This window comes from Carassius auratus, chromosome 37, assembly GCF_003368295.1.
Source record: "Carassius auratus strain Wakin chromosome 37, ASM336829v1, whole genome shotgun sequence".
Taxonomy (NCBI): domain Eukaryota; kingdom Metazoa; phylum Chordata; class Actinopteri; order Cypriniformes; family Cyprinidae; genus Carassius; species Carassius auratus.
Window position 1 is genome coordinate 17,389,058 of NC_039279.1, and position 10,454 is coordinate 17,399,511.

Consider the following 10,454-nt stretch of genomic DNA (forward strand, 5'->3'; position numbering starts at 1 on the left):
CAATGGATAGTGTTTGCTATATAAATAGTTATCGGTTCTGATAATACCCAAAACATTTTTTTTTGTGTGTGTGTGTGTGTTTTCTATTTTTATGAATAGCAATATGCATCAAAACAACAAAATATTTATAATTTTAAAAGTTAGCTTAACAGTTTTACAGTTAAGCATAGCGCCCCCTCTCCAAAAAAAAACTAAAACATTTCATTTAATATATATAATGACTGCAACAAAACAAATTCCTTAAATAATATAAATATTATATCATATACATTTTATTAAATATTATTTTTTAAATGTTTATAATGCACATTATTATTATTATTATTATTATTATTATTAGTCGTTGTTCAAATTCAATTAATTTTATTATTTTGAAAAATCAGAAACAATGCATAAACAAAATCCATTCTGTTCTGTTCCTAATAAAACAGAAATACATTTTTGTATAAGAATAAGGCATTACTAATATTCAACTAATACATAGCCAGTAATGCTCGCTAATAGTGTGAATTGACCCTTATAATAAAATATAGTTAACATGTATGTATATATGATATATGTGGGATACAGTAACAGACACCGTAGTATTTTTTGCAGTTCTTTGCAATGAAATCCTCACATCGTGTCCAAACTCTGCAGAACAAACCCCAGTCTCTGTTTACCCCAGCCTGCCAGTCAACTGATCTGCAGATATGTCTTAATTAGTACAGAGAAGCAGAACAATGGCTGTTTTATTTGGATTTAGAGATCTATAACAGCATAATGGAGGTACACACACCCACACACTCATGCGTGGTACCCTGGGGGTTGTGTAAGAGCGGGCCGCTGGATGCAGACCAGGCCCTGATTACAACCAGCCGTGCGAGAGTAGCTGCATCCCAGACCTCGTCCCTGCAGGCGTCCTAATGCTCGTCTCCGAAGTCTCCTGCGTCGTTCAATCAAGACGCTGTAAAGGCGGAGGATATGACAGAATGTAACCCTCGTACCCAAGCCTTTTCAGCTGTGGAGTTTGTGCAGAAGAAGTTGTGTGTTTGAGCTGTTTCGTCCTCCATAGAGAGTGATTGTCATGTTAATTGTGGCATACATCACATGCAGAATGACTGTGAAGGAGCTCATAGAGATTCAACTGCTCTCACCCTTAATTAAACTTAAGCACTCTGTCATTAAAGATATTACGCTAATAAATAAACCGCAGTCTGAAGTCAATACTGTTACTCCCAGTTAGCCTCTGCTGCCTTCAAAACGTTCAGTTCTCAATGCCATGCATTTACAATTGGGAATGTTTTGCAGTAATGAAATAAATGAGAAGATTGTGCAATGTTATATAATGAAAGAATGCAGGTTTTACCGGATTAAGTTATATTTACAGCTGCAATGATTCAATTAAATAAAACAGGTTAAAGGTTTTGAATAGCTATGATAAAAAAACACTATACCTTTCTACTGTATTTTTCATGAAATATATGCACCCTCCTACTCCTACTGTAAACTAAGCCTCTCTACGTACATTTATAATATAAGACGCACTGTTTTTCCTTACAGCCAAACCTTCACAGTCTGGCACGAGCTCATTCCTCTTCCTCACTTCCAGGTAAGCTTACATAAACTTTGCCATTGAGTATTGGTGATGCCAAAATGAAGTAACTCTTTCGAGCTCCTTCAGTCCAGCACCTCTTTGACTCAAACACATGTGGGTTTTCCAGCAGAGTTTGGTCTGGGCACCGGGGCGAGAGCCTCTCCTCCGGGAGCCGCCGGAGACATTACCTCATCCACACGTCCACTCTTACGTTCACAGTCTTTCCATCATACCCCAGGTAAGTGAGCACGTCTCTCCAGTCTAACTCCTGTGAGTGCGAATGAAAGCTGGCCGCTCTCTAAATGTCATCAGGCTGTAGCCGGCGCCTTCTGCATATATAGTGACTCAAAGATGCAGTTTGTATCCGCCCGGCTCATGGGACTCGTGGGTAATTGCTTTAGCTGAAGGCAGCTTGTTTGTGGACTGTGAATGCTGTAAGTAATAATGATAGTTGTGTTACCCTAAACAACATTTACAACATCAACAGACGTCATTTTGATAGATAAACAATACGGCATCTGGTCTGTTATAACAACAGTTACTTAACACAGTCACTTAACACCCAAAAATGAAAATTACCCCATGATTTACTCACCCTCAAGCTATCCTAGGTCTATATGACTTTCTTCTTTCAGATAAAGACAATGGGAGTTATATTAAAAACATATTGCTTTATAATGGCAGTCGAGTGACCATGATCGTAAGACCCCAGCGCTTATCAATTAAACCTTACTTTTGATACAAAATTAAGCCATAAAAAGGTAATTGCAGCTTTTTATCTCACAATTCTGACTTTTTTTCCTTGCAATTCTGACTGTTTTATTAAAATGAAAGAAACAAACTCTGAATTGTAGTGTAGACACATGCATTTTCGGTAAAGCAGAAAAGCGCTACACAAATACATTTGAATTTAAAGGGGGGGTGAAATGCTCGTTTTCACTCAATATCCTGTTAATCTTGAGTACCTAGTAGTACTGCATCCTTCATAACTCCAAAAAGTCTTTATTTTTATTATATTTATAAGAGAAAGATAGTCTGTACCGATTTTTCCCGGAAAAACACGAGCGTCTGGAGGCGTGACGTGTGGGCGGAGCTAAAGAATCACGAGCGCCAGTAGGCTTTTGCGTTGAGAGCGTTTGGAAGCTGTGACATTACCGTGAGGAAAAAATATCATCCAAAACAAACCATGGCTAACAGTCAGATTCAGCGTATATTTATGATCCAGAATCAGATCCCGAGGCTGAAATTTAACAAGAGCAGCATCAGCAACGACGTCTCTATGTGGTATGTACTGAAACTGTATATATTTGCTTAGCGGTTTTGGAAAATGACTAAGTTCCACTTTATGTCGTCTTTTTTTTTTTTTAAGCTGTACATGTGGAAAGTGCAGTTTGATGACAACATCGCATGTTGTTTACTTGATGTGCTTATGCGCCAATAGCTAAGTTAACAACACAGAGATATTTGAAGCAGTTTTACTCAACGCCTGCGGTTCCAACACATGTTTAAATGTAAAAGTTTGGGAAAATTGGAAAAGAGCACTAATATTAACTTAAATATCCAATATATATATATATATAAGTTTTACTTACATTTATTTTAGAGGTACTGTTTTAGTTTTTATCAATATCTAATTACACTTTTGCTTTTAATCCATTTTAATTTTTACATTTTAAGCGTTTTTGCTGTCTCCCCTCCCCCCAATTTATGTTTATGTATTGCTATTATTTTTTTTTTTAAAATGTCAATATAGTTTTCATTCATTTTTATTTCTCTTGTTATCCAATAAGTCAAAATGAACATTAAAAATGTTGCCTTGACAGTTAGCAAAAATTTAATTCAAGCAAAAAAGAAAGAAAGATTTTGCATGTTTTAGTTATTGTAATATCCTCGTCACACTGCTGCATGCTTTTTGTACAAATCTCTCTCTGAACTACTTGTGACTTATGTTTTTTGTCTTCCCCCAGGTTCTCCTCATCCTCATTACGTCCCATCAGCTTCAGTCTATCCTCCCGATCCCAGAATGCCTCATTCCAAACTACCTCACATGCAGCAGTACATGCCCTCATACATCAACCCCTCCACCCACTTCCCCTTCCCGTACCCGCCTCACCCAGCCTCCCCCAAACCGGCCCACGCTCCTCTATCCCGCTTACACAGCAGTCCGTCATACTCCCTCTCGTCCCCTTCATCTGTCCCGGGCTCCCCGAGTCCCTTCAGCTCGGAAGTCTCGAGTCCTGTTTCTGATGTCAACCTGATGTCCCCCTCTCCGACCATGTGGCCTCCTCACACTCAGCCTCTGTTTTCTCTGGCGAATATGCTGTCTATGGCCATGAGCATGGCTCATTCGTTCATGCCCACGCCGGGTCTGGCACAGGCCATGCCGGGGTACCAGCCCGGTTATCCCGCGATGTACGCGCCCCAGTATCCTCCATCTGTTCCTGCAGAGGTTGCCTACAACCAAGGGATGGCCGATTATTACCAGACCTTGGCTTCGCAGTTTCGGGACACTGCAATGTCGTCTCCTTCCCGAGCTACTCCCACATCTGCTTCACCCAGCGGCGTCTCCACATCCAGCCAGCAGACAACATCCACAGCTCCTCAAGAGGAAATGCTGTACACACAGGAATCCTCCAAGGAATATCCTCACGGATACAGACCTGCTTTCCCCAGACACTTACTGGAGCATCGGAGCAGCCCCGGGTCTTCATCCGGACGCTCGTCTTCTTCACGAGCGAGTCCTGACAGCAGAGTAAGCCTCGTTTTATGCCAGTCTTTACACTTGTTTTAAGAGATGCTAAATAAACAGAAATAAAAACGTCAGTCTGAATGCATCTGTTCTGAGTTTGGGTCAGTTTAACGTAACATAAGTCAATCATCTCGCAAACAGCGTTATTGTTTCTTGCTTTTCATTTTACAGTGCATTGTAACGATATGCATACTTTCATTTAATATGAATAATTATTAATCAGTAATACATATTGATATATTTGGTCACTTTATTTAGTTTTATTGGTCTAATAAACACAGCAAAACACAACAAACCTTGATTTTCTTTTTTTCTTTTCACGTTTTATTAGAAAAATCACCATTAGATTTTACCCTGAAATCATGCAGCCTTACTTCCTGCCCAGAAACAATCCCTCGTCCCAAAATAACTCATTCCAGGAATCAGTATTTTACATGGAGTGAAAAAGAATAGCAATGTGCGTTTATGAAATGTAATTAAAATGTTATTTTTTATTTAATCCTATAAATGTGTGGATATGGGTGGAACCAGTGCTGGATCTAAATCATGATTCTCAAACTGTTGACCTCTGCTCTTAACATTGAGTAAATGTTTCTCTTCGCTGTGTTATGACTGTGTTTGTTTCCATAGTGTTGGCAATTGTTCTGACTCTGAGCTTGTTTTATAAGACTGAATGTCGATGGCTAACATTGCTAAAGTACCTTTGAATGTGCTTATCCTGGCTTACGAAACCCAGATGTGGAAGTATGTCTGACTAAAATGCTCTTGCGTTCTCTCCAAGGTGTCGTCATCCAGTCCTAGATCATCATCCCCCCTGGCCACGCTAGAGACTACCAGAGCATCCCAGAGCCGAGAAATCTCTCCACCATCTGGTAAGAGATTGACCCCAGAACACACTTTCACACACACTTATGCAACCCTACAGTTACGCACTACCTGCTGCCTGCTACACTTTCTTCTTACATAATCTGCTTTTATAATGTTTCGTTGTTAAAGGGTTTGTCGACACCTATTTAATATCCCTGTCGGACCTATAGGCAGAGCAGGCGATTGTCTAGAGCCTCCATAACCGTAACATCCCTATATGCATTGTGCATTGGATATACTTGAACTGTCACTCACCTGCAATCAAACCAATGAATGACGCTGTTTCAAAACAGAGGTGTAAAAAATCCAGCTCCTAAGTGAGTCGTCGTCATCTATTTTTGAGAGAGCGCAATGTAATCTAAATATCTTGTCGATCATTCACCAGTTTATTACAATATTAAAAGATGATGCAACAATTTGTATTTGTGCACACAATGAAGGACATTACTTTGGGAGCTCGCTTGCAAAATAGCTACAAAAAGTAAGTTAAAAAACAAACACACTAGCATTTTTAATGTTTCAAAAAAAGGAGCTTAGATGTGTGTATCAAACAGATCACTTTCAGCTAGAAGTGTTTCTTTCGCTTCCACTTGATTTGTGTGTATAGTGTATATTTAAGATAACAATGCAATACATAGTATCATAGTCATTAATATTAATAATATGACAATATCTGTAGTGAATATTGTAGCCCTGCTAGGAAACAAATGTTATAAAAGCATTGAAGTGGTATTCAGGAACTGTGAATAAATTACTGGACAAATGAAGTCTCTTATGCTCGACAAGCCTGCATTTATTTGATCAAAAATACAGGAAAAAAACTATATTATTGTAAAATAGAAACAGAAGTAAAACAAAAACAAAGGAACAGCATTTATTTAAAATAGAACTCTTTTGTATCAATATCGTTTGAAAGTTTGTCATGTTTCTTTTTTTTGCTTTTAAAGTATGATAAAAATAGAACACCATTATTTTAAATTGTAATAATATTTCACAATATAACAGCTCTTTCTGTATTTCTAATCAAATAAATGCAGACTTGATGATCATAAATGACAAAAACGTTTGTCTGTATAAGCGTCTGCTAAATGCATAAATGTAATTTAATGTAAAATGTAAGTAAAAATATTTTAAAAAAATTAAAATGTTGTGTAAATGAAAAGGTTATTCAAGTGCTTTTTATTGGGGGCCTCCAATGTGAATTTTGTCTAGCGCCTTCACCTGTCTAGAACCAGTCCTGGTCGGTCTTGTGCACAGCGTGTTTTGTTCCCTGGTTCAGAGTTTCTCTGTGTCTCTGAAAGCAGAGCAGTGTTGGCTGTGTCTGGAACGGAATACAAACACCATAATTACTGAATATTACAGAATGCATTAAATACTGCCTATTGTGCACCTTTCATTTCCTGCGTGACAAAATATTACAGACGTGATCTCTTTTTGACACAAAACCGAAGATTTTTCAGTTGATTGATTGCACTATATTATGTTTCAATAGCATTTGTTTTTTTATCATCTTGTATTTTCAGTGGATTTCATAATACCAGATTCACCTCTAAATTAGGCATCATTTATTTCTATGTAAAATAATACAAAAATGCATTTAAAAATGTTTTATAATGTTCAATTAAAACTTAATTAATTAATGAAATAATTAATAATTAATTGCTAGTTAGAAGTTTGACTCTCTAACATTAGGCCACGACTACCCCATTAATATGCATATAAATAAATAAAGATTATTGTGTGAGTGAGTTTGTACCGTTCTGCTAAGTAAAATAAATAAATAAATTAATAATTAAATACGAAATGAAAACTTCCCTGTAAAATGGCAGAAGACCACTAGAGGGTTAAAAAGCTGAAAGCATTTCATTTTCAGGATGATGACTGTATGTCACTCAAACACAATGCGATGAGGTCATGTGACAACAGAATAACATAATTCTGCATCGTCTTTATCATGCTTGAGGGCATTTGCGAGTACTTTTGCAGTCTTTTCCATCTTTTTCCATCTTTCCCATCTCTCGTTCTCTCTCACAGAGCCAAAGTCGATTGTAACTGTGGGCCGTTTTCAAGTGTCCCCCAGTAAAGAGATTCCTGCTCCATCCAGACACACAGAAAGTGAAAATACAGCGACTGAAACTCCACCCGTCGTCCCTCCAGACAATCACATCAGGTCACCGGACCAAAACCTCTCCAGCGAGGCTCCGCGTGATTTATTGAGTTCTGCTGAGCAGCCCGAGACGGAGAACAATCAGAAAGAAGACCGAGAGGGACAGATTGATGAGCAAGAGCAGGGTGTTGTTGTTGATGATGATGAACCTGATGAAGAGACGCCTGTGGATAAGAAGTACAGGAGGAAGAAGGGACGCAGAGCGGATTGCAGCCCGGCTCTCATGGGAACATCGGTGGACAGCGGGTTTTCTGTGGCCATGGATATAGACCGAAGGATGTGGGACGGGAACACGGGCAGCCCTCCGTATGCCACGCCTCTCCACAACCTCTGGATGAGCCACACGCGTAGCTCCTCCTACCTGAGCAGCGACGAATCAGAGAGTGAGGATGAAGAGATGTGGGGGGAGCTACAGGAGCTGAGGGAGAAGTAAGAGACGTCTCCTCCACTGACATAACCTTTAACATCCTGGTACCTTTACATGTTCCACAAAAGGTTCTTTATAGTGGAAAATAATTTTTTTTAGATTATAATGACTAAGAAACAAAAAAAGCACTTTATTTGTAGTGTTTATATATAATGCGATAAAAAGACATTTTAATGTGTTAATTATGCGTCTTATAATGCATTGTGTGATTTAATGAATAATTGTATCAATACATTATTATACTATATTCATTGTTACACCTTTAGAAATATAATGAATTAAAACACAAGGATGCAACAACGAATGAATTAAAATTATAATGCCATTTATCTTTATTTAAATTTAAACTAAATTAAATGTATGCATTTATCAGACACTTTTATTCAAAGTGATTTACAATGCATTCATGCTAACATTTTTTACCTAACATGTGTTCCCTGGGAATCGAACCCACAACCTTTACAATGCATTAGACAAGAAGGTGTGAAGTGTTTGTGGTCGTTGTTTTATGGCATAAAATATTATGCATATTATGCAAAAACTCCTGTTTGGAAGCTTAGTGCTTAGTGTAAGAAACTGTGTGTTTTGTTGTATTTCTCTCAAAATGTTGCATTGCCAAGTCTGCAGTTTTCCTGCGGGCTTCTTTTAAACTGTTGCTGCTGGTTGAATTGTATTAGACTGAAATGCTTTTGTTGACATATTTTACATAATGCCATATTATATATAGAAAAATGACAGTTTTCAAGTTGTTATTGTGTACTGCATAATGTATTTAAAAATGCATGAAAATATGTATTAGTACTTCTAGGCTGATTTGGGCTAGTTTTGTTTGGCAGACCTGCTCAAAATCCTCTTCTTCTGTCTCTCAGGCATCTGTGTGAGGTTCAGTCTCTGCAGGCGGTGCAGAAGCAGGAGATAGAGGAACTGTACGCCAGATTGGGGAAGGTTCCTCCCCCTTGTATCGTATCTCCAGCCGCAATGCTCTCCAGCCGCCAACGCCGTCTGTCTAAAGGAGGAAACTTTCCGTCGTCTCGCAGAAACAGCCTCCAGAGAGTCGACATTCTGCCTTTAACAGGTTAAACCGTGCTTTATGTTTCCAGATTCGAATCATTATCATATCAAAACTTAGTGTGCTGCCTTTCTGTTTGCCACCTACACAGGCAGCTGCCTTTTAAGGGAGCACCCATATTTGCACAGCAGCTTAAAATTAACAGATGTGGATCTGATGAGCATAAAATGCATGTCTAAAATAATCTTTCAATGTTATCTATTCAAGTCAAGTAATTTTTTAATGAAATGAAAATGGCAAATGACTGAATGAAATGTTTAATATCCTTCTTTACTGCCTTTGTTCCACAGGGATCATGAGGAAAAATTCTCTGAGCGGGAACAGTAGCAGCAGTTCCCAGGAAGGTTCACGGCCGACTAAAGGAGTGACTTTCGCCCCTGACTTCTCTAGAATGGTACGATGCTTCTGTTGATCCCAGGGTTTCCCTCGTTTAATGAGAGTAATTGGTTCCTGAAGTCTGTCTGTAGGATGCATTCTTGTAAAACAAGCCCATCAGCTTTGATGTATCACCACAAACGCTGATAATGACTCTCTCTCTTCCGTTTCCCCATCAGTAAGAATCCTTTAGCACGATGCATCGGCGGGACTACGCACATCAGACTACCTCATCCAGTCATGACTGCTCTCACACACACCAGCCACCGAGAAACAGACACCATCCAGTCACGTCCTCAGCCTGAACTGGACAGATTGGGATTGTAATATATAATGTACAGTTTCCTAAGCATAATATGCTGTGTGAATCCAGCGCAGAAAGTCTGCTTAATTCTGTGAAGAGCCAATGGTTTGGCGGGACTCTGCTGTTTTGTGATGCTGTGACGTTCTCTCTGAAGGCTCAGCACTGAGTTTGACTGTCGACTGTCTCTTTGCACTTTCTGAAAAGCGCCTGGACCTGCTGAACGGGCAAACATCTGAATCAACAGTCCACTACTGGACCCCAGATGTCCTGCTGTTTCTGTTCTACTGCCTGTGTTTGCGCTGTAGAAACTCCAAATCATCACGCAATAATCAGCATGAACTCTGTAGATCCAGTCCAGAAATATTTCTGCTATTACCTGAAAGGGTCGCTTTTATAGCCTAAATGTGAATAAAATAAACAAAAATTTAGGGTGGGTGGGATAAACACACATGCATATATATAATTTACTATTTTTTTTTTTTTTTTGCATTGATTATGCCAGCTTTGAGATTTTCATCCATAGAGATGTAGAACTTCTTAACCTTGAAGTCACACACATATATGTGTGTTTGTGTGTGTGTATGTGTGACTGACCTAATATGGTGATGTTAAAGGAGTAGTTCACCCAAATTTGTTAAAAATGTACTCATCCTCAGGCCGTCCAAGATGTAGATGACTTTGTTTCTTTTCACTTCACAAGATGTTAACTGATGGATTGGAGTGATGGGGATTGTTTTTATCAGCTGTGTGGACTCTCATTCTGATGGCACCCATTCACTGCAGAGCATCCATTGACTGCAGAGCATCCATTGATGAGACACTGATGCAGTGCTACATTTCTCCAAATCTGATGAAGAAACGAACTCATCTACATCTTGTGTGGCCTGCGGATGAGTACATTTTCAGCAAGTTTTCATGAC

General features: G+C 38.8%; 1 protein-coding gene across 2 annotated transcripts in view; it reads left to right on the top strand.

The window, feature by feature from the left end:
* wnk4a (WNK lysine deficient protein kinase 4a) overlaps window positions 1-10,208 on the top strand; it is a 51,120-nt gene extending 40,912 nt beyond the window's left edge. Inside the window, exons 14-21 of one of the 2 annotated variants that reach the window (XM_026223202.1) lie at window positions 1,543-1,591; window positions 1,704-1,814; window positions 3,544-4,328; window positions 5,107-5,197; window positions 7,227-7,788; window positions 8,656-8,861; window positions 9,146-9,249; window positions 9,410-10,208. In XM_026223202.1, the coding sequence (XP_026078987.1) occupies window positions 1,543-1,591; window positions 1,704-1,814; window positions 3,544-4,328; window positions 5,107-5,197; window positions 7,227-7,788; window positions 8,656-8,861; window positions 9,146-9,249; window positions 9,410-9,412 (1,911 nt within the window). In that variant the 3' untranslated portion in view covers window positions 9,413-10,208. The remainder of the gene's footprint in view (window positions 1-1,542; window positions 1,592-1,703; window positions 1,815-3,543; window positions 4,329-5,106; window positions 5,198-7,226; window positions 7,789-8,655; window positions 8,862-9,145; window positions 9,250-9,409) is intronic. The other variant, XM_026223203.1, reaches the window with a different exon arrangement.
* The last annotated feature ends 246 nt before the right edge of the window (window positions 10,209-10,454 follow it).